Source organism: Ailuropoda melanoleuca, chromosome 16 (assembly GCF_002007445.2).
Source record: "Ailuropoda melanoleuca isolate Jingjing chromosome 16, ASM200744v2, whole genome shotgun sequence".
Taxonomy (NCBI): domain Eukaryota; kingdom Metazoa; phylum Chordata; class Mammalia; order Carnivora; family Ursidae; genus Ailuropoda; species Ailuropoda melanoleuca.
In genome coordinates, this window is record NC_048233.1 from 91,014,051 (window position 1) to 91,034,581 (window position 20,531).

Genomic DNA, 20,531 nt, shown 5'->3' on the forward strand with positions numbered 1-20,531 from the left:
GCAGCTGGGCCAATGCTGGGGACCTGGGCTCTCTTAGCCTGGGCTCTTTTTTGTGCCTACCGCTGGCGATCCCAACCCCCGACTCCCCTCCACCAAGAAGGGTCTCTCCTATGTCAAGCCTATGACCCATCCCCCAACACCCCCCCCAAGATGCTCTGGGTTCCATGGAGCCAGAGTTCCCATGGGGCTCCCACGACCACACTGGGGCTCCTTGGCCCGCAGTCCAGGCCAGCTTGGCAGTAGGTGGGGGATTACACTAGGGGTGGGATTGGGCTGGGGTGATAGGGTTCAGGTGTGGCATGCATCGGAGGCCAGGGGGTCTAATTGCTGGATCTGGTGCTGGCTTTGGGCCTGGACATCCTTGGGCTCGAGGGCTTGAGCCTGAGGTCACCTCCAGGGCTGTCAGAGCCGTCACTGTAGCCAGTCCCTGCCCTAGGCCAGGCCCTAAGCTACACAGGGCTCTGAGCCTCCGCCTCCGGAACTGCAGGCCTGTGGACCCCCAGTAGCTGTTGCTAGAATCAGCAGGCATGGGCATCTTGGGGGGAGAGGGGGTCAGGCTACAGCCCAAGGTCCTGGAAGGCTCTGGAGAACAAGGAAAGACAGCTTGTCAGACAACGGCCCCATAGGGATCACTAGGTGGGGTGGAGGTCACCACAGGCAAGGTGGCAGTGTCCACTGTGGTTCTTCCCCTTAGCCCTTCACACACACACACACCCCCCGATAGGCAGCATCCCTCTCTTCCACTTCCTGTGGTCCCCTGGGAAGCTGTGTCCCTGCAGCCCTGTGACTTCTGATAGTTGCTGAGGCCAGACTCACCTCTGGGGATGCAGAGGCCATAAAGCCTGAGCTCTGGCTTTGGGTCACTGGATCCCATCCCCAAGGGTGGTCCCCGGCCAGGTCCTAAACCTCTGCTATAGAGTGAGCCCCTGGCACCTTCCCCCCACCCAGGGCAAACTGGGCGGTATGGCCCTAGTCACCCCGTGCTTACCTGGACCGGGCCTGGAGTGGGAGGCCCTGGTACCCCTTTTTTCCCTGAGTCCCCACTGTCTGTCACTCCTCCACCTGCCTGCCCTGCCTGTTCTCCCTCAACCCCCCCCCACCAGTAGTTGACAGCTCTCGACTAGCTGGTCTAGGGCCCACCCTCTCTGGCCCTTCCCCTCCAGGAACCTGCCAGCCCATGGAAGGCAGAGGTTTTGCCTGTCATGTCCCTGTTCCATCCTAGCCCTTTTGACTCCCAAACGCACAGGAGGGTCATTCAGCCAGCCTTTAAGCCTGTATACCTGTCGCCCCTGCTTACAAGGCCCCTTCCCAGGCTTGCCTACTTAGTTCTACCAGTCAGTTCAGACCCTTCTTCTAGGAAGCCTCCCTGGGCCCTGCTGGCTAAGGGGTCTCTCTGCCTTGCAGTCCCTTCTGTTTGTTCCACTCAGCCACCGTCACTCTGAAGCCAGTGTCCTGAACCCAGTACAGGCCCCGTGCACAGGTTAAGGGCAGGACCTTCCCTGCCGTAGTCTCCTGGCCCATCTGGTGGCCTCTCTCTCCATTGGCGTGTGCCCTGCTCTCTGCCCAGTGGCCTGCCACCCTGCCCTCTCTTTTAGTCCAGACTCCCTGCTCACAACCCCCCTCTGTCCAGCTCCTGTGGCCTTATGATCCTATGGGCTCAGGGAGGAGGACTTGGGATTGGAACCTCTTGAGTGTAAGCACGCCCCCCCTCAGGAGAGGACCTGTCTGTTACAGCCCCTCTTCAGCTGAGGAAGGGGGCCCAAGCTGATGAACGCTGGTCTGGGGCAGTGTGTGGGGTCACTCTCAATACCTGGGGCCAGGCATAGGGCACTGGAGGGAGTCTTGGGCCTCGACTTGTCCTCTTGCTCTTCAGGGCCCCTCCGTGTGCCCCAGGGGGCCGTGGCACCTTCCTGCTGGGCCTCCAGGGACCTACCAGGGAGGAGGCTAGAGTGGGGGGAGGGGGTTGCAGATCTGCCCTTCGAGCCAATCCCAAATAAGGGTGCCCCTGGGATGATGCCCCAGCCTCAGGCTCCCATGGCCAGCTCCTCCAGCCAACCTGGGTACCAAGGCAGTCCCCAGCCATGACCTCCCACCAAACAACATGCAGTGGTAGGTCTCGGTTGGGGTGGGGGCACTCACCGCAGGCGCAGCTCCCTGCAGGCCGGCAGCCTAGCCAAGGCCAGGAGGTCACTGCTATCTGTAGGATCAGACCCTGGGCTGGAGGCACTAGCAGCCAGGTCCTTCAGCCTGTGTGGGGGCAGCTGTTCCGGCACTGCCCAGGCCTGGGGAGAGAGAGGGCTGGTTTGGCACAGCCTTCAAGTGGGCTGGGTGGGGAGTCCCCTGAAGATAGAAGGACTTATCTGTCTGTGGAGGGTGTGAGAGAGCTGGGGCCTCTGGCCAGCAATGGCTGTGGGGCAGGGTACTGTCGGGCCAGGACAGCGGTCCTCGGTGTTAGTTCTGGAGTCCTGAACCAGCTGTGGGTGGCAGGGCCTACCTGGCACTGGTGTCGACGCTCCCGCAGGCCTTTGGTGGGATTCCCACAGAGGACTCGGCTGGCACCTAAAGAAGAGGGGGGGGCTCGGTCTGGTTTAGGGTTGAGGGGCTGCGGCGTCAGCTTCGTGCTGAGATGGGGTAGTTACCATGGGTGAGGTTGCTGGTGTCATCCTCTGGAGCTGGGTCCTTGGGAAGCAGGCTTTCAGGCAGGGGACCCCCAGTGACCAGTAGGGAGAGGGGCCATGGCCTGGGGGCCCATGGCTGGGTCTCAGGCAAGGAGCTGAGTCTCTGAATGGGGGCTCCGTGGGGATGACCTGCCCGAGGGTCACAATCAGAGGTCATGGAAACCCATGCCAGCTGACCAGCCCAAGAGCCCCCACCCCCCTCACCAGAACTGTCCACAGACCAGGGACCCCTGCCACCCAACATGTGTGTCTGGACGCCCATGCCCCACCAACCGGTGCTCACAGAGAGGTTATCCTGGCCTGGGGGCAGGTGTGCAGGGCTCTGGGGAGAAAAGGTTAATGCCGGGAAGGGATATGAGATGGGGCTCTCCATCTCTGAGAGGGCTAGGGGGGTGCTGCGGGTACAGAGCTCTCTTCCTGGGGATGGTGGGGGGTGGCGGCCTCTTCTGGGGCTCAGTCAGTAAAGTCTCCAGGCTGGGGGGGTCAGCCCTTGCCAGAGGGCTGGTGAGTGGCTGCCATACCCAGCCCAGGGAGCAGGCCATCCAAGACACTGCCTTCCTTGATGGCCTCCTTCACCATGAGCCAGTCCTGGTCCAGCTTCCGGGAGGCCGGCAGGCCTGTGTGTGTGGCTGGTACCTCATCCAGGACCTGTAGCTGGGGGATGAGCTTCCTCACCTCTGCCCGATAGTTGTAGCCCTGGGGCACCTGCAAGGTGGAGGATGTGGCAGGCCTGGGTCCAGTGGGCCCTTCAGGCTGTCCCTATCCTGTGGCTACTTTCTCCAGACCCTCTGTGGGGCAAGGCAGCGGAGCTAAGGGTTGGCGATTCTGCCCCACCCTGCCAGGGCTGGCCTGCGTCACGCTGGGCCAGCAGGGACTGTGGGGACCCCGGGCTCTCACCCATGATGTGATCTCACTCTCTAGGCTCGCAGCCTGGCCTGCGGGGCTGCCCTGAGCTCAGAGCTGTGGCCCCGTTGGGCAGTCACTGTACACCGGGCCCAGTGTGCAGAGCTAGCAGGGTGGGAAGTGTGAGCTCCAGATGTGCACGGGCCCACAATATACGAGTGCATTCCCACCCAGGGCACGCCCAGGCCTGTGGGGGATGGGGGGGGCTTTGGACTGGGCCTGCATGGGTGTGTGTGTGTGTGTGTGAGAGAGAGAGAGAGAGAGATGCCATGGGCAGACTGAACAGACTTCACGGGGGTGCATTATGGGCTGGGGGGCATGGCGTGTGTGCCCGTGGCCCTGTGGGACCCCGTGGGGTCTGGTCCGGGCCCAGAAGGTCTCCAGCGATACGAGAGAATGAGCTCATGGTAAACAAGGCACAGGGTGCAGGCAGGCTGTGCCTCGGAGATGTGCTCTGGGAATGCTCCCGTTGCCCAGCCTGGACATGCCCAGAGCCCAGCTGGGCAGAGAGGCCCCTGGGACCTCAGGAGGGCCACAGAGTGCCTCCCTGTCCCGCGCATGTGCTGCCTGGGTGCCCAGCATACGCACCTTATTAGAAGGGCTGGGCCCTGGCCGCAGGCACACCAGGTTGCCCTCCAGGGTGAGTGTGGCCAGCCTGGGGCACAGCTGCAGGTAGCGCACCTGCCCCAGGTCCTCTACGCTATTGCCCTCCAGGTCCAGCACCTCCAGCCGCTCCAGCAGGCACAGCGGACTCAGGTCTGAGATGTTGTTGTAGGAGACGTAGAGTTCCTGGGGCAGCAGGGGGCTCCGCTAGGGCTTGGCCTGGCACCCTCTCCCCACCCCAGGGCACCCCAGACCCACCTTCAGGGCCAGGAAGGAGCCAATACCATCCAGGTCGGTCAGGCCGCAGCGAGCCAGCCACAGCACCTGCAAGTGGCCCAGGGAAGTGCCCAGGTCTCTGTAGAGGGCAGGGTTGGCTGGTCAGCACTGTCTTGGGCTGGAGGGCCAGGTCTGTGTCCGTGAAGGTCCTGTGCCTGCGCCTCGTGCCCTTCCACCACCCACATCTGTCTCTTTCCAGGTGCAGGGGTGCCCGTGACCTGTGGCTCCTGTGTGGCAGCCTCCAGGCTGAGGAAGGGGCCCCAGAGCCCCCTGCCTCCCTGCATTCCCTCCTTGCCACAGCCTCCTGGTCTCCAACACAGGCAATATCCAACTTCCCCTGCCCCTGGAGGGCCCAAGGCTGGCAGGGTGGGGTGGGGTTGGGTGGGGGGTGGAGGCAGGGTTGGGAGGGGTGCTGCCCATGCTGGACCGCTGGCTGGGCCCCACCTACTGCTCGCTGCAATGGGGGTGCGCAAGGCAGCCCCTTCCCCAGTGGGGTCAGCCCCAGGCGCTTCTCCCTTCCTGTCTCTCTTTGGCCTTTCTTGTGGATGGCTTCCCCACATTACAGCCCCTCCACCAGCCAGCTCTGCCTGCAAGACCTCCTCCACCCCTGCCCACAGCCAGTCCCTTGCCCAAGCCCTGGACTCGTCACCCTCCCTCTGCCTGCCTCTCCCCTGCAGACGGGCAGGCCAGGGCCCTCTGGGCCCCGCCTCTGCCTATGGGGTCCTCTTGTCCTTAGTGTCCCCTGATGGGGCATGGGCCCAGTGTTCAGATCCTTTCAGTTGGCTTCTGGGATGGTCTTAATGGTATTTCTTTTGCATTTTCCCTGCCCGTGTTCCCTTGTTCCCTGTTCTCACATATGGAGCTTTACGGCTCCCGTGTTGGTCCTCTAAGAATGACCCCTGTACTCTTGTCTTCTCTGTCCCCTTTACATGTTGTTGCCTTTCCTTCTGTTTTCCGGGAGATTTCCTCATTCCAACCTTGCTCCTGACATTTCTATGTCGGTCGTCATGAGTCGGATTCTGAAGTGTCTTCATGGCTCTCTGACCCATTTTCACGGCATGCTCTTCTTGTTTTGAAGATACGGAGAAGCCACACCTTCTGTCTCTCAGAGTATTTGTTGAAGAAGTCCGGATTCCAGGTTTACTACCCTCCCTGCATTGTCCGGTCTCCTCTTCGAATCTTTGTTTTGGCCTTTTCCTTTTGCGCTGCAGGGACCCTAATATTTCTGATTATACTGTTAATAGCTTCTTGGCATTCAAGTTGGGAGTGAGAGTGTGGCATCCTGCTTGGAAGGGCCACTGGGGGCCCTGGTGTGGGGGGCTTCCCTGCCGGCGCATGAGCTGATGGTGGGGGCCAGTCGCTGGGGGTGGAGTGGACCCGTGCGTGACTCCCACGCTTGCACGTGCGGCTGCCTGCGGGGCGGGCTGCCGGGTCTCCCCGTTCCTGCCGCGGTGGTCTCCCTGTGTTCCCCACGCGCACCCTGCGTTTTCGCGCCTGGGGACTGGGCCCTTGCCCTTCCCCCTGCTTAGGTGCACCTCTGCTTGTCAACTCCTTTCATCCACGTGACATACGATGACATCCTCAGGGCCCTCTTCTGGTGCACACGCTTGCCGTGGGGATGACCCACCCTTCCACCCGGCCAGAGTCCCCTAACCTCCAGACCACCTTAGTCTCTGCCTCTCAGTTATGAAGACGCCACGTGTATCCCCAGCCTGCTGCTGTGAGTGGACTTCCCCATCAGCTCTTAATTGGCTGAAATTTGTGTCTCGTGATGTCTTCAAGAGCTGTTAGACTGTTTTCCTTGATCTCTAACTCATTCAGAGACGCTGGCTGGGTGTGAAAGTCTCGGTTCACGCCTTCTTTCCATGGTCCTGTCTTCTGGCTTCTCCATGGAGAAGTCTGAGGAAAACTTCATTCCCCTTCTTCTTAAAGGAAGAGGTGGTCTGTTTCCTCGGCGGCCTCCAAATCTCATCTTCACGTCGGTAACTCTATCAGGGTGCACTTCAGGGTTGGCGGGTCACTTTCGATTTTTTCTTTGTCTGTGGTTGAAAGTCTTTTATGTCTGATGAGGTTTCTTTAAGTCTTCCTTCTGTTCTAGAATTTCGGTTTCCTTCTGCAGTGATCGCAGTTGTGCACGTGTCAGACCCTCTATCTGCCGCCCATCTCACGCTCGCTTCTAGACTCCACTCGTGGACGATGAGCTGTGCTCGTGGTTACTGTCCCTGTCTTCCCGTGCAATCCCCTGACTGCTGTCCTGCAGTATTTCGTCCAAGTTTGTCTTCATTTCTGAGCTGGTGTGATTGTTTCATCCCATCTGTTTCCAGAGTCTGTGGTTCACACCCGGCTGCAGCGGAGACTGGGTGCTTTGTGCCCGGCTAAAAGTGGGGAGACCTCTTTTTATAGAAGAATAAAGATTGGGGAGTAACTAGTAGATTTTGCCTCATCTCAGATTAAGTAGGAAAATTACCAGATATTTAGAACAAATCACAACAACAAAGGATACAAAATTTGTGAACCCTGCCTAAGGCTGTACATAAAGAGAAATTTACATCTTTAAATACATTTATCCAAAAAACCTGTAAGGATTACAACAATTAAGCTGAGCATTTAGCTCAAGGAGCTACAAAAAGAACAGCAGCAAGTTGCAAAAAGAACAAGAAGAAAAGACCTAATAAAGATGAGGATGAAAGTAGCAGCAAGCAGATGGCTCATCGAGAAGACTAACAGAGCCCAGAGCAGGTCCTTCAAGACATGAACGGACAGTCGCCAGCAAGACTGACGACAGATAAGGAGAGAGTACAAATAAATACACACGACTTCAGAAGAAGAACCGTTAGAGCCAGAGCAGCAATTAAAGAAAAATAGAAGCCCACTATAAACAAAGTCACGCCAACATTTCTGAAACCCTAGATAAAGCCGGCACCCAAAGAAACAGGGAACTGGATGCTGGCTCCCCCACCCTCTAAGTCCTCAGATCTGGACTGGTTTTAAAAGTAGGTTCTAATTAGCCATCATGGACTAGACACTCTCGATCTTCCACAACAATTTCTTATACAAGAACCTTCAAAATGAGAGCAGCCTAAAAGAGCAAGGAGAGGAAGAGGCAGCCCAGGGGTCGGCCGTGTTGATCCCAGAACCCGAGGAGCACAATGCCCCGGGGCCGCGGGGTGACCCGCATGAACACGGGCGTGCAAACGCCCAGCAAATGGTATTTCAGTGTTCCGGCGCTTGTAACGCAGCGCGATGGAGTCCCGTGCATTGACAGCCTAGAGGGGAGCTACCGCTTTCTGGCCACGTTGACGGCCCAGAGACCCAGATGCGCACCCATTCAGATAAAAGACAGACCGAGAGTGCCCGCTGCGTCTCGCTGCTACTGAAAACCGGTGCTAGAAGGTAAGAACAAGAAGCATGAGCGCTGGGAGTGAAAGACAAGCCTCATCACATGCTGGTAATACCCTCCTCAAAACAGAAACCCCAGCGGAGTTAACAAACTATTTGAATTACTATGAGTTTCGTGGTATTGCTAAGGCGAAAATAAAGACACAGTATTGCCAGATACAAGACCCATGTGTAAAACTCAACCGTGCTTCATGATTTAAAAATATGTTCTAAATCAACATAACGTTTCTCTACACTTGTAATAATCCACCAGAAAATACAATAGGAACAGGACCTTGTTCAAGATTATAAAAACACTATAAATGTGTGGGCATTATTTTCGTTCTGGTTTCAGGGAGCTCTGGCTTCCCGGGGGGCCGGTGTCCTGCCCTGTTCCAAGGCACAGTGGGGCAGGTGGGGAGGTGGGTCCTGGTTAGCCCGAGCCTATCCCCATTCCGTCCTCCTCCCGGTGGCTAGTAGAGTGCATACACGCTACAGTTCTGCCCAAAGAAATGGAGGAAGAATGCAGGACCCTGCTTGTTCTTACCGGTGGACGCAGGACGGCGCACTCCCTGTTACAGGATGAATTGTGCGCCACCCCCCACCAACATGCATATGTTAACGTCCTGACCCCCAGCACCCAGAACGTGACCCTATCTGGAGCGTAGTTGTTGCAGATGTAATTAGTTAAGATGAGCTCACACTGCAGTGGGTGGGCACAGATGCCATCTGGTGTCAGTATGAAACGGGGACCTGTGGACACAGACACAGGGGGAATGCCATGTGCACATGAAGGCAGAGATTGGGCTCCTGAGTCTACAAGCCCAGGAACGCCGAAGATCGCCAGCAAAGTCCCGCAGGAGGAGAGGGGAGTGAAACCCTTCTCGCTCACAGCCTCAGAAGGAGCCAACGCCGTCCACCGCGATCCTGACTTCCGGCCTCCACCTTCTGCCGCTCAGGCCACCCCATTCGTGGGGCTCTGTTCAGCAGCCCTGGAAATCTAACACGCTCCCTCAGTCCGCCAGTGCCTGCGGAAGCCAGCAGGGGCTGGGAGGGGACATGGTGAGGACAGAGGGTCACAACGCTGTGGGGAGACCGGCTGAATGAACCTGACCCCAAGACCAATGCTGGGCTTCCCGTGGGCTCCACGGGGACAGAGGCTCTTGTCTGTTCTGGTCACTGACGCGTCTTCAGGGTTTAGAACCAGGTTTGGCCTAGATATGCGTTCTAGGTCGTAGGTTTCTGTAACTTGCAGCTCAAATCTAACTGACAGCATTCTAACTTATAACAAACTTTATAGGCAAGTGTAAAGACTCTGTTAAAGATGTAAAAACACATGAATGGAGAGTGATTATCATATTCATGAATGTAGATGACTTAGCAAATAACCCATATTGACACATGGAAGTTTTTAATTACAAGAGAGCATTTCAGAAAGAGTCCTGTGTGTGAAACCCAACCAACAGTTCGTAAACTTCAAATGCAAGAAGTGTTCAGGAATAGCTAGGTCATTTTGGGAGAAGGAAGACTAAGATGAGGGTATCAGACATGAACCAAGGAACACAAAGACGTACCAGTGAGAAGTGCGGCCCTGGGGCAGGAACAGACTGACAGATGGGGCAGAGAGCTCCCACAGTCACGGCCACACGTGGTCCCCTAAACGGCAGAGTCGTACCACCATCAGCAGGGAATCGGGATTGCTGGGTAGATGATGTTGGGAAAACAGACTTACTACATGGCAGGAAGCAAAACTGGGTCCCAACTTCATGCCATGATTGAAGGTGACCTCACAGGTAAGTTGGATTAAAGACCTGAAAGTAAAAGGTGAGACCCTAAAAGTGAATAAGAAAAAAAGTAGAATATAGCCCCTAAATACGACCCAAATCACCAACCAGAATTGATGGAATATCAAAACAAAGGGTTTCTTTTCAAGTGAAGGCCGCCACAGCCCGGGTTAGCGGGAGGAGGCAGGGGGAGGCACCTTGCAAGACTAAACCACACTCAGCCTACGCAAGAGCCAGAAAGCAAGAAAAAGACAGAAGCCACCTGAAGAATTAGTACAAGGCGTACGAAGCAAGACTTGACGTTTTCAGTAGTGGGAGAAATGTACGCGGGTAAGCAGGAGTGAACAACCTGTTAGTGGGCTGCCTCCCACACAGCTGGTACTAAGGAACGGCTGCTCTGGTGCTCTGCGGCCCGGGCGAAGCCTCCCGCGTCCGCGGCTGTCCGGAAGCCGGCTCCACTGAGTGGAAAGTTCTCCATGCTAGCCGGTGCCGAACTCGCTCTCAGCTTCCCATGGACAGATTTTATTTTATTTTATTTTATTTTATTTTATTTTATTTTTTAAAGATTTTATTTATTTGACAGAGATAGAGACAGCCAGCGAGAGAGGGAACACAAGGCAGGGGGAGTGGGAGAGGGAGAAGCAGGCTCATAGCGGAGGAGCCTGATGTGGGGCTCGATCATAACGCTGGGATCACGCCCTGAGCCGAAGGCAGACGCTTAACCGCTGTGCCACCCAGGCGCCCCTCCATGGACAGATTTTAAAATTATTTCCCAGTCCTTAAGATACTGCCTGAGATTTTATTTTATTTTTATTTTTTTAAGTAATCGCTACGCCCAACACGGGGCTCAAACTCCAGACCCTGAGATCCAGAGCTGCGCGCCCCTCCGACTGGGCCAGCCCTCCTGCCTGAGATTTTAATGTCCTGAGTACGGCTGTTATCAGCTATGTCGTAATAGGAGTTTACTGGACTGTCATATCTAATTAGTTTCCTTTTACCAACTTTCGTCCACCTTCAACCCATGGACATTAGCAAATGTCCTGTGGCCAAGTTTCAGGATTTGATAACAGAAAGAACTCCGAGACTCGTTGTCTGTCACTGTTGTCACCAAGGGACAGAACATGTTTTCTTGTGATTTATGATCTAATCATTTTTCTTGGAATTGAATATTTTGTGTTGTCACAAATGGTGGGTCATATTTGTTAATTTTAGAGTTTTATAGCACCTTCCACTCTCTTTATAATCTTCATGTGCCTTATTCGTCGTCGTGCTAATTTGAACGCCTTAACAAGGAAGGAATACATATGATTTTTCGTCTTTGTTAAGCTCTCTGTCAGAACACTGCTTAACCGCGCATGCAAGGTGTGTCTCTGAACCCCCGTTTCCAGACCTTCCCGTGCAGACGCGGGGGCGCCTGTCAGGTGGCAGCCCCGCGAGCCGCTTCTCTGCTCTGGGTCTTGGGGCCACGCACTGAGGGCCACGTGGTCTTCCAACTTTCTTTGCTTCCGTTTCCAGATCTTTCAGTGTTTTATTAAATTCTTTTTGATTTTTTAAAAGACTTTATGTATTTATTTGTCAGAGAGAGAGAGAGAGCGCACAAGCAGGGTTAGGGGCAGGGGGAGAGGGAGAAGCAGACCCCCCGCTGAGCAGGGAGCCCCATATGGGACTCCATCCCAGGACCCTGAGATCATGAACCTGAGCTGAAATGGAGAGTCAGATGCTTAACCGACTGGGCCAAGCAGCTGTCCCACAGCAGCAGTGCTTTCGTGCAACCCATCTTGCTAGACTACCTAAATGGTCTGGTATTACTTTGGCTTTGTTCTTTGCAGCCAATGAGGTAAACAAAGGACATGAACCTGTCCTTAGTTTTGAATTTTGTCTTTTAGGTCGATTATTCAAGCGTTGCTGTGTTTTATGTGAGGCCATGCTCATCTGCTATTCTTCTGGACACGAGGGCTGGTGGGCACCAGCATGACCCCCAGGCCCCCAGCCCCAGCGGTAGGGGGTTTGGATGCCCAAACCCTGAAAGCTTGGCAGTGTTGGGGCACCCGCCAGAGACCCCTTGTTGGCTGGAAACGCTTCCAGGCACCCCACGGTCAGCCACATGACCTGGTGTGACCGGCCTGACCCCGACCACAGGCTCTGGGTGGCACGGGTCACCCTCAGCAGGGGCCTCCACCCAGCGGGGGGTAGGGGACACGAGCTACATGTACCAGAGTCAGGCTGGAAGGGTGGGCATTAGGGCTGGGAGCTGGAGACAGTAGGACACCCGGGAGCCTCTCCATGGGGACGCTCCCCCCGCCCCACGCCCTAGAGGGGCACTCACCTCACGGAGCCCACGCAGCTGCCGTTCAGCTTCAGCTGGTTGAGGTTGGGCAGGTGCACCCCTGTGCGCCACAGGAGAGACAGGTGGGTGACAGAGCCTCACGCCCTCCCTCACCTCTCTGCACCCTCGTCAGTGCCCCTGGGCCCCTGCGGCGCCACGGCTGCCCGGAGCCCTAGTGCAGCCCCAGGGCCCTGCGCTTACATCTGCGGCCTGCCTCAAGTGGAGAGGCACACGGGGCACGTGCAGAAGGTGCACCTGAGCAGACCGAGCCACCCGGAAGGCCAAGAGGCCACTGGACTCCGGGAGTCTGCGTGGAGGAGGGGAGCCTCACTGTCGCGGGGGGGGCCACCGCGGCTTGGGTCCTGCCCCTGAGCCACATGCCAGACCTAGCCATGGGCACCCCAGACCATAACCTCCATCAGCTCGCAGCACTGGGTACCAGAGCACAGGAACCCCCTAGCTGGGGCCCCGTGCACCCCAAAGCCCCTGGCAAAGTGTTCTGAGTTAGACTCCTTGGAAGAACAGGGCACTGACCCTGTGGGACAGTCTTGATCCCTTAAAGAGGGGTGCAGGATGGGCCTGCGGGGCACAGGACAGACTTGTAGGGTGCACGGCAGGCTCGTGGGGTGCAGTGGTGCAAAGACCAGAGCCTGGCTGGCAGCACTGAAACAGATGGGCCCTCAGAAAGAAGTCTGGGCTTGCCGGTGGTGGGGTGTGGACAGGGAGGGGCTCTCACCAAAGTTCCCCAGGCTGCTCTCACGGGTGTTGACACACATCTCCAGCATGTTCACCAGTCCAAGGTCATCTACCTGGGCCAGGGCCCGCTGCAGAAATCGATGAAGAGTCATCCCTGGGGACTGGACAGTGGTCACTCCCTCCCAGTGATGTCTCTGCCTTTGGCTGTGGGGCTGGGACAGGTGGCAGACATTTCCCTGCCTCATCTATGCTGGCCTTAGCCATGGATGGCTTTGGCTGGTGGGCCCATTTGCAGAGTAGGGCCTGCAGGGTGCCAGTGTCCAAATGAGACCCATGGGACAGACCCCACACAGCCCATAGCGTGGACCCCAGCTCTGCTGAGCATGGCTGAACCACAGCCTCCTCGGACCTGTGGACGCTTAAGACTATAAGCTACGGAGTTGGAGGGATTGTTTGTTACATAGCATCATTGCCCCAATAGCTGATTCACACAAAACTTGGGACCTAGATGCTGTTCTAATAGCTCCCACAGCAGAACACCTCAACGGTGTGATGTTGGATTTAGGACTGGGTTGGGGCTGATGTGAGTGCTGCTGGGGCTGAAAGACAGACACCCTCGTCCTGCGGCGATGGTATGTCTCCTGAGACCATCTCCTGGGGTGGGCTGGATGGCAGAAAACGTGCATGAGGAACCTGTCACATTGAGCAGAGAGGTGCCAGCACGATGTGGGTGGAGTGAGCTTGGCTGTGCTTGATAAGGTGCTGTGGGACGTGGGGTTCAGAGGGAAGGGAGAGAGCCCAGGAGATTTGGAACCCGTGGGTCTGGAAAATAAAGCGGTCTCTCAATTCCAATCAGCCGAAGAAAAAGCTGAGAAGGTTTGTAGGTAGGATGACCCAGTGAGTCCGTCTCGGGGAGCAAGCCAGGTTGCTCCGTGCCCACTACACCCGCAGAGGCTCTGGGGTTCTCAGGGGAGGTCTCCGGGAAGCTGGCGACCCCGTTTTCAGTGACTGAGTCTGCAGAGAGAAATGTGTCCAGACACCGTCGCAGGTATGGCTCTTGGCACCTGGCAGCGACTGGACTCTACCACGTTGAAAAGCATGTGTGGTTGTGGACCCCTGATCACCAGCTCACTGTGGCCTGGACTGGGGTTCACGGAGATCGTCCGAAATGACAGTGTTTGAGGCCATGTTCTCCAGCCAGGAGCCAGGTGGAGAAGGAAGGAGGTCCCAGGATGGACGGAAGCCACACAGGGACAGAGCAATCTCTAATTAAAGTGTGTTCCCAGCATGGGGCCCTCAAACATTTTTCCAGTGGGTGTCAGCGTCTCCTGATCCCCTTCCCAAGATGGAGAGGCTGGTGAGTTACCCTGCTGTTCCCACCTTGCAGGATGGCTGTGGGGGCCACACTGGTCTTCATGCTTGCCTGGTCTAATGGACAAGTCCTTCTTTGGATGTGCGCAATGCAAACATTTTCTCCCAGGATGCTGGACTCACCTGATGTGCAGTTAGTGGGGACTTGGGGGGTGTGAAGGCTCTGGATGTGGAGGCAGGTGGGCCAGTGCTCATACTTGTCATTCCTCCCCTGAATTAGAACCGTGCGTCCGTTCCCCGGCCAGTGACAACACAGACCCCAGAGCAGGTGGCCTTGTCCGTGCTGGGCTTGGCCAAGGGAGTCCTCAAGTGTGCACCTGTGGTCCACCTGCTGCTTACCCCCAGGTGTCGCCCACGAGTGGGGCAGCCCCATGTGGCCCCTTAGCCTGGATCCCAGTGGGACCCACTGTGCAGACCCCAAGCTGAGGACAGCCACCTGTTGTTCGAGCCAGAGTCTGGGTGGTTTGTGGTCAGATTATGTGACCACAGATGACATACAGGATACAGAGACCCTCCAGGCCAAGGTGTTGGGGAAGGAGGCCTGCCAGGGACTGCTGGGGGATTCCCACAGCAGCAGCCTGAGGTGGGCGCTGCCCTGAGGATGACGAGGGGCGTCCATGTGGATCTGAGGAGACAAATGCATGATACTGTTTGCACCCCAACTGGCCTGATTTTGTAGGGATCCCAGGCTGTACAAGGCCTTCTGTGTGACTGGACATCTCCGGGGGGGTAACACACCAACTGTCTGAGGAAGACACAGTGACCATACACGCCCCTCCAAAACCACTCCCTGTTGGGCACTGCCTCCCACAAATGAACACACAACGGAAAGGAGGCGAAGCACAGATTCCAGTGAGCACCAGGGATGTCGCGGCTCCTGGCCTGGCTCCTGCGGTATGGTACTGGGTGGGTGACAAGGCTAGGTCCACCTTCAGGTCCAGCCAGGATGCGGTGGGGGTCCCTGCCCTACCTGCTGCACCCTGCTCCCGGCACTCCTGGCATGGCCAGGCTGGACCCTTCCTGTCCTGCTATCCGGGGCGGGGAGCTCTGTCCCCAGCCAGCTGCTCTGTCCAGCAGAGGAGACGACAGCTCTGTGCACAGGCTGGCCAGGGCCCAGAGTCCCCTCTCAGGGTCAGGCTGTTGTCAGTGCAGCCTGTTCTCCCTGTGGCCCCAAGAGGGCCTGAGACAGGGGCACTGCCCTGAGCTCTGTGCACACCGGCCCCTCCAGCAAGCCCACCTTCTGTGTCTAAATCTAGACCTCATATGTGCAGAGGGACACAGGACCCCAGAGCTGGCTGGTACAGAGGTGGCCTGCAGCTGTGGGTCTGTCTCTGTCCCCCAGGGTAGTGTGGGGGGCTGCTGAGCTGGTGGGAGGTCTGTCCTGATGTGCTCCATGCTGGACCAAGACACGGGGAAGATATGGGCCCACAGGCCTGGCTGGAGGGCCGCATGCACAGAGGAGCCAATTTGGAGCCTGGGGATGGGGGCCTGGCAGGAGTGTCCCTTCTGCCGTCACTGACCAGGTGGTGCAGATGCTTCTGTGAGTTAGTTGGTCAGGAAGGCGGGCAGAGACCTCGGGCAGCCAGGCTCCCCTCTGCATGCTGGTGAGCATGTCACCATAGGGTCTCCAAGGGGAGGGGTCCTTGTGCAGGGTAGGTGTGGGCCTGAGGGCTACCTGGGCAGTGCCTGTACCCGGTGGGGCCTGCCCCCTTAGCATGGCCAACAGTGGGTGAGGTGTGGAGTTGCTGGGTGGGAATTGGGAGTCAAGAGGGCTCTGCATATCCTGGTGGGCTGCAGGGTGGCAGTGAGGGGCGGCAGCAAAACCCCACCCCAGGTTTGGGAGAAAGCCTTCACCAGCTGCCCCAGGCACAGTCAGTGGGATCCTGGAACGGCCCCTGCTTAACCAGCCCGCCCTGGATGGCAGGGCTCCCCCACTTTACTTGTGGTTTCGTTCGTTCCTGGCAGTTGGCACCTTCTGTGTGCCATGCACATGCATGGTCTGACGCCCTGCCTCCCAGCAGAACAACGGGTCGAACAAGGGGCTTCTCTGGTGCATGGACCCAGCACACAAGGCCTACTCGGCAAATACTTGTGAAATTCCTGCCTGGCTCGTTCCCTTGGTGTGCTGCGTGCCTGGGGGTATCTGTATCACCAAGCACCGGGGGTTGGCCCTGAGGGTGGGGCAGGTACTGGGGGCACAGCAGGGCCGAGAGCGTCCATCCACCAGGCAAGGCCAAGAGGGCTGAGGACAAAGGGCAGGCTGGACATCAGCCCTGCAATGGTGCCCTATGCGGACCCCTGTGGCCTGAGCCCGCAGCCCCCTAGCACTCACCAGTCGGGCAGGTGACAGGTACTCCTCTACCAGCCGCTCGCCATGGCTGTCCCTGTGGCTGCCTGGGTCCTTGCTCTGTGGGCGGGGATTGTGCAGGCCTGGCCAGCTCAGCTCCCGCACTCGGACAGTGGCTGGGTTTGGCCGAGGCCCGTGGGCTCTGTCCCAGGCCTGGTCCATTCACATCCAACCTGCTAGGATAGGCAGAGGGCAAAGCTACTAAGCCTTTGTTCTTCCTCTGATGCAGCCTGGCTGGGACCCCACACGGCAAGCCTTTGGGGCTCACCCTGCCTGGTTCTGATGGGGCTCTCCCTCACTTAGTCTCTGCCTGCCTGGGGCTTGTGATGGCCCTTGCATCGCCCGTTCAGCCTTAGCTCTCACCCCACTGAGGTCTGGGCAGGTCACCTCCTTGTGTTTCTGCCTATCCTCCAGGGTCCACAACAGGGCTGCTCGGTCCAAGCTTCCCTATCTGAGGTCCTGCCTAGGCTGTGGGCCTGAGCGGGGCCAGTTGGCCCTAGGTCATGTTTGCTTCGTCAGCTGTGACCAGCAGCAAGCCATTGGCTCAGGCCCTGTGCTATGTGTCTCCACTAATGGTCTCCAAGCCTGGGGGCCCAAGACCAGGCTCTCAAGCATTCCCCCCACCCCCCCATGCCCACTGAGCCCCCTCACCTGGAGGCAGCTGCCTCTTCCCACCATGGGTCAAACATCCAGATAAGGGGACAGCATGTGTCTTCAAGTGGCACCTGCAGCAGAGAGTCGGGTGGCCTCCTGGCCAGGTCACTGTGCCAGGGGACTTGGGACAAGCAGGGCTGAGGTCATAGGGCCCAGAAATAAGTCAGGTGTGGAGGTGGTCAGGGCTGTCAGTGTGGGCACTGGCCGTCAGGTCCTTTTGATCATCCTGATGGGGGACCTGGACTGGCTGATGAGGAAGACAGTCAGGTGGCGACTGACTCCATCCTCTCTCCAAAAGGGGTCCCGGGTCTGCCACTCTGGACTGTCTCTCATGGGCTGGCCTCCCTGGCACCCTGTCCCTCCTGAGCCCCTCACCCCAGGCTCCAAGGGAGGTTGTCCAGCATATCCCTGGACGCCTGCATGAGGCTCACCTGGCATTGCTCCTTAAAGATGCAGACACCTGGCCTGACCCCAGACCCTGGAATTATCTCTAGGGTCTGCCTGGAATGTTCTGGGCACTTCCCTCCAACTTGTGTTGAGGCCTCGCTGACCACTGCACCTGTATTCCCTCCTGCCCTTCCTGGATTTACTTTCCTTGTAAGTCTGACTCCTTCTATGGTCCTCTGTTCTACAACTCATTCTTTAGAGTGAGTATGTCACTCCAAGACAATATGCGTTCTGGGCAGGCAAGATGCTTCCTGCTTTGCCCATAATGTACAGAGGAGGGGTCTCAACTGCTCTCCGGAGGAATCAGTGAGTGTGGTACACGCACATTCTAGCACTGCTCTCATCTCTCAGCCCCCTGGACACGTTCAAGATGCATCCTCTCCCTCATGCCTGGGGCTGGGGCAGTGGCCAGCTGGGCTTTGACATAGGCACTGGAGGGGGCCGCTGAGCCCTGGGACAAGCTGCCCGGGCTCTGTGTGCCTCAGTGACCTCATCTGGAAAGTGACCTGTACATTGCGGATCCAAGGAGGTTAAGGCCATGCAGGTGAGCCCCCACATATAGACTCACGGCGTTTCCAGCCAGGATTTCTTTCCAAAAGTTCCCTCTGCTGTCTGCATTTCTCCAGCTGATGAAAAGCCCCAAGCTTGGCAGGAGGACCCCACCACCGTGCCTCCTGGGAATATGCTGCTCACCCCCATCCCAGGCCCGTCAGCCTTGGGGTATGGGGAGTGTATGCGCCAGTCAGGCTGCAGCCCCAGGATGCCTTTGGGGAGCATTAAGGGCCAAGCCCACTGCCTTTCATTCTGTCCCTGATGGCAGCTGACCAGAGGTCCTACCCCTGACTAGGGCCAGCATACTGGTCCCATCTCGCCCAAAGGTCTCAGGGTCCAAGGAGCAGGGCCTGGGTTGTTGGCTGGAGCTCCCATGAAAAACACCGTCCCCTCACATTCACGCACTGGCTGGAACTGTCTTGGCCCTGCTTCCACCCTGACCTGACACTTTGGGAGCCCCACAAACCTCCCAAGTAGGACACCTGGGGGCCTCTCTGTCTCCACAGCCCAAGGTTATGCCAGCCCCTGGTCTGGTTCATCAGCTCTCTGGGTCCTTTCCTCTCCTCCACCCCTCCACCTCGGAGGGGAGGGGTTCAGAGGGCAGGGCCTCCTCCCCTCCTCTGTCGGGTCCCCACTATGGAAACTCCCAGAGCAGGCCCTGGGTCCCTGCCTCCCTCTCCCCCGCAGGGCCAGGGGTCCCTCCTATCCGGGTGACTGGGAACCCTTCAGAGCGCAGCTAGGAGTTGTGGGCAGGGCCCCTGGAGGAGCAGAGTGGACATCTAGGGGTACCACTGAGTCTCCCACTGGCTTTGCAGCTTCATCCTAGGACCTGTCCTCGGCCTCAGTTTCCCCCCAGGCACAGGGGAGGTAACAGCGAGGCCTGAGGCCCCAGGTCCAAGGGTGTGCTTGGCTCTCACCTGAGGGGTCGGTCTCGGTGCCACGGCCCTGGGCGCCTTCCGCTGCCTGGCCTTCACTCCGACTCGGGGTCGTTCTTCCGGTGGCGGGGTTGCGGGGCCTGGGCGCCTTGGCAACGGGGCCCGGGCATCATTTGAATACTCAAATATTCATGAGGCCGCGGGAATGTCCGGGGCTCCGCGGTCGAGCCATGCCCCTTAGCAACGGTTGCTAGGGCAGGCCGGCGGGGGCGGGGCAGCAGCCAACCGGGTTTGGGATCTAGAGGGTAGGGCCCCACGCGGTGGGCGCCCTGTGGGCTGGGAGGGAACTAGGGGCGGAGGTGAGACGCCGTCGAGCCGGGGGTTGGGGGGCGGGAGGTTGGCGAGGACAGGCCGGGTGTCAGCCCCTGCAAAGGCGGTGTCGGGTGGAGACCAGCGCCCACCTTTCTCAGCTGGGAGTGTCGTACCTGAGGCCCTGGCCTTAAGGGATGTACCCCCGCCTCCAAGTGTGGCCGATGCCAAAACAAAAGGAAGCGCCGTGGGAAAACACCCCCTGAAGACGAGGGAAAGGCAGACCTGGTGTCCACGCTCGCGAGGGACGCCACCACCCGCTTTCATTCATGCGCCCTTACTTCGCGTCTATGCGAGGCAGGCGCAAGCCCGGCTCTGTTGAAGCCACCGCGCAGTGCGCGGGACGTGGGGTCGGTGATGTGGGGGCGGGGGCGGCCCCGAATGGGTCCGCCAAGGTCACGGCCTGCACTGGGGTGAGCTCCAACAGAATGGCACCGAGCCGGCACGGGAGGAGATAGGGGATGGGAGGGGGTGCCGTCTGAGCAAAGCAAGGTTGGGCCTTCTGTCTAATGCGCCATTCTTTCTTTGTAAATAAGGAGGGCGTGCTTATGCACTACTTTGAAATTTTAAAAAATGTTAAAACCGTGTCTTTTTTTTTTTTTTTAAGATTTATTTATTCGACAGAGATAGAGACAGCCAGCGAGAGAGGGAACACAAGCAGGGGGGAGTGGGAGAGGAAGAAGCAGGCTTATAGCAGAGGAGCCTGATGTGGGGCTCGATCCCATAATGCCGGGATCACGCCCTGAGCCGAAGGCAGACACTTAACCGCTGTGCCACCCAGGCGCCCCCCAAACCGTGTCTTTTTGAAAGTCTTGAAGGGAGACGGGATGGGATGTGTGTTTGTGCTTGGAATGGGGGAAATTTCAGTACATCCCCCTTGAGCAACTTTTGGGTGGGATTTGCTGGGTATCATTTATTAATTGGGCTACACGGTAAGCTTCTGCAGGGTTGGAACCGCTGGGCTGCGGGTAGCTGGGTGGGCCGGTCTGCAAGGCCTGCCCAAGTTGGGCGAGGCTGGTGGTGAAGAGGTGCCCGTCCTCGGAGCCCCAGGCAGGACTGCGAGCTGGAGAGAAGCAAGACCCCCTACATGGGATAAAACGAATATGTCTCTCTACTGCTCCGCGGGCTCAGACGCAGCCCCCCACCTCCCGCTCGCCCGCCCAGCCGAGACACCCCGGCACCGTTTGGCCCTGGGCGCACCGGCTGTGCCGCGCCCAAGGACTACGCCGAGGTGCCAGGTGTCCTTTGAAGGTGCAGGCGCCCCTTCCGGAG

At 58.0% G+C, this 20,531-nt stretch overlaps 1 protein-coding gene across 6 annotated transcripts; it reads right to left on the reverse strand.

Annotated features, from left to right (window-relative positions):
- Nucleotides 1–238: 238 nt before the first annotated feature.
- Nucleotides 239–19,044, reverse strand: LRRC56 (leucine rich repeat containing 56). Of its 6 annotated transcripts, none has more exons than XM_034645005.1 (13): nt 18,933–19,044; nt 17,014–17,263; nt 16,348–16,538; nt 12,685–12,772; nt 11,949–12,009; nt 4,443–4,539; nt 4,170–4,370; nt 3,200–3,383; nt 2,640–2,807; nt 2,495–2,559; nt 2,140–2,282; nt 1,811–1,944; nt 239–582 (listed from the first exon to the last, which is right to left on the reverse strand). In XM_034645005.1, exons 3-13 carry the CDS (start codon nt 16,522–16,524, stop codon nt 257–259), a joined length of 1,644 nt encoding a protein of 547 aa, XP_034500896.1. In that variant the 5' UTR covers nt 16,525–16,538; nt 17,014–17,263; nt 18,933–19,044; the 3' UTR covers nt 239–256. The 6 variants fall into 6 exon arrangements, with proteins under 6 accessions (XP_034500896.1, XP_019665735.1, XP_034500898.1 ...); XM_019810176.2 differs by having other exon boundaries at nt 17,014–17,087; nt 18,933–19,015; XM_034645007.1 differs by lacking the exon at nt 18,933–19,044 and having other exon boundaries at nt 1,811–1,929; nt 17,014–18,186.
- Nucleotides 19,045–20,531: the final 1,487 nt, after the last annotated feature.

What these genes read in the sequence shown, in the direction of transcription:
- LRRC56 (XM_034645005.1), bottom strand. Translation starts at nt 16,524, where the DNA reads ATGGACCAGGCCTGGGACAGAGCCCACGGGCCTCGGCCAAACCCAGCC. An exon ending in CACCAGCAACCTCACCCATG is followed by an intron (nt 2,560 to 2,639) that starts GTAACTACCCCA and finishes CCTCTTCTTTAG; the next exon opens with GTGCCAGCCGAGTCCTCTGT. An exon ending in TGCCCTATGCCTGGCCCCAG is followed by an intron (nt 583 to 1,810) that starts GTATTGAGAGTG and finishes CTTGTTCTCCAG; the next exon opens with AGCCTTCCAGGACCTTGGGC.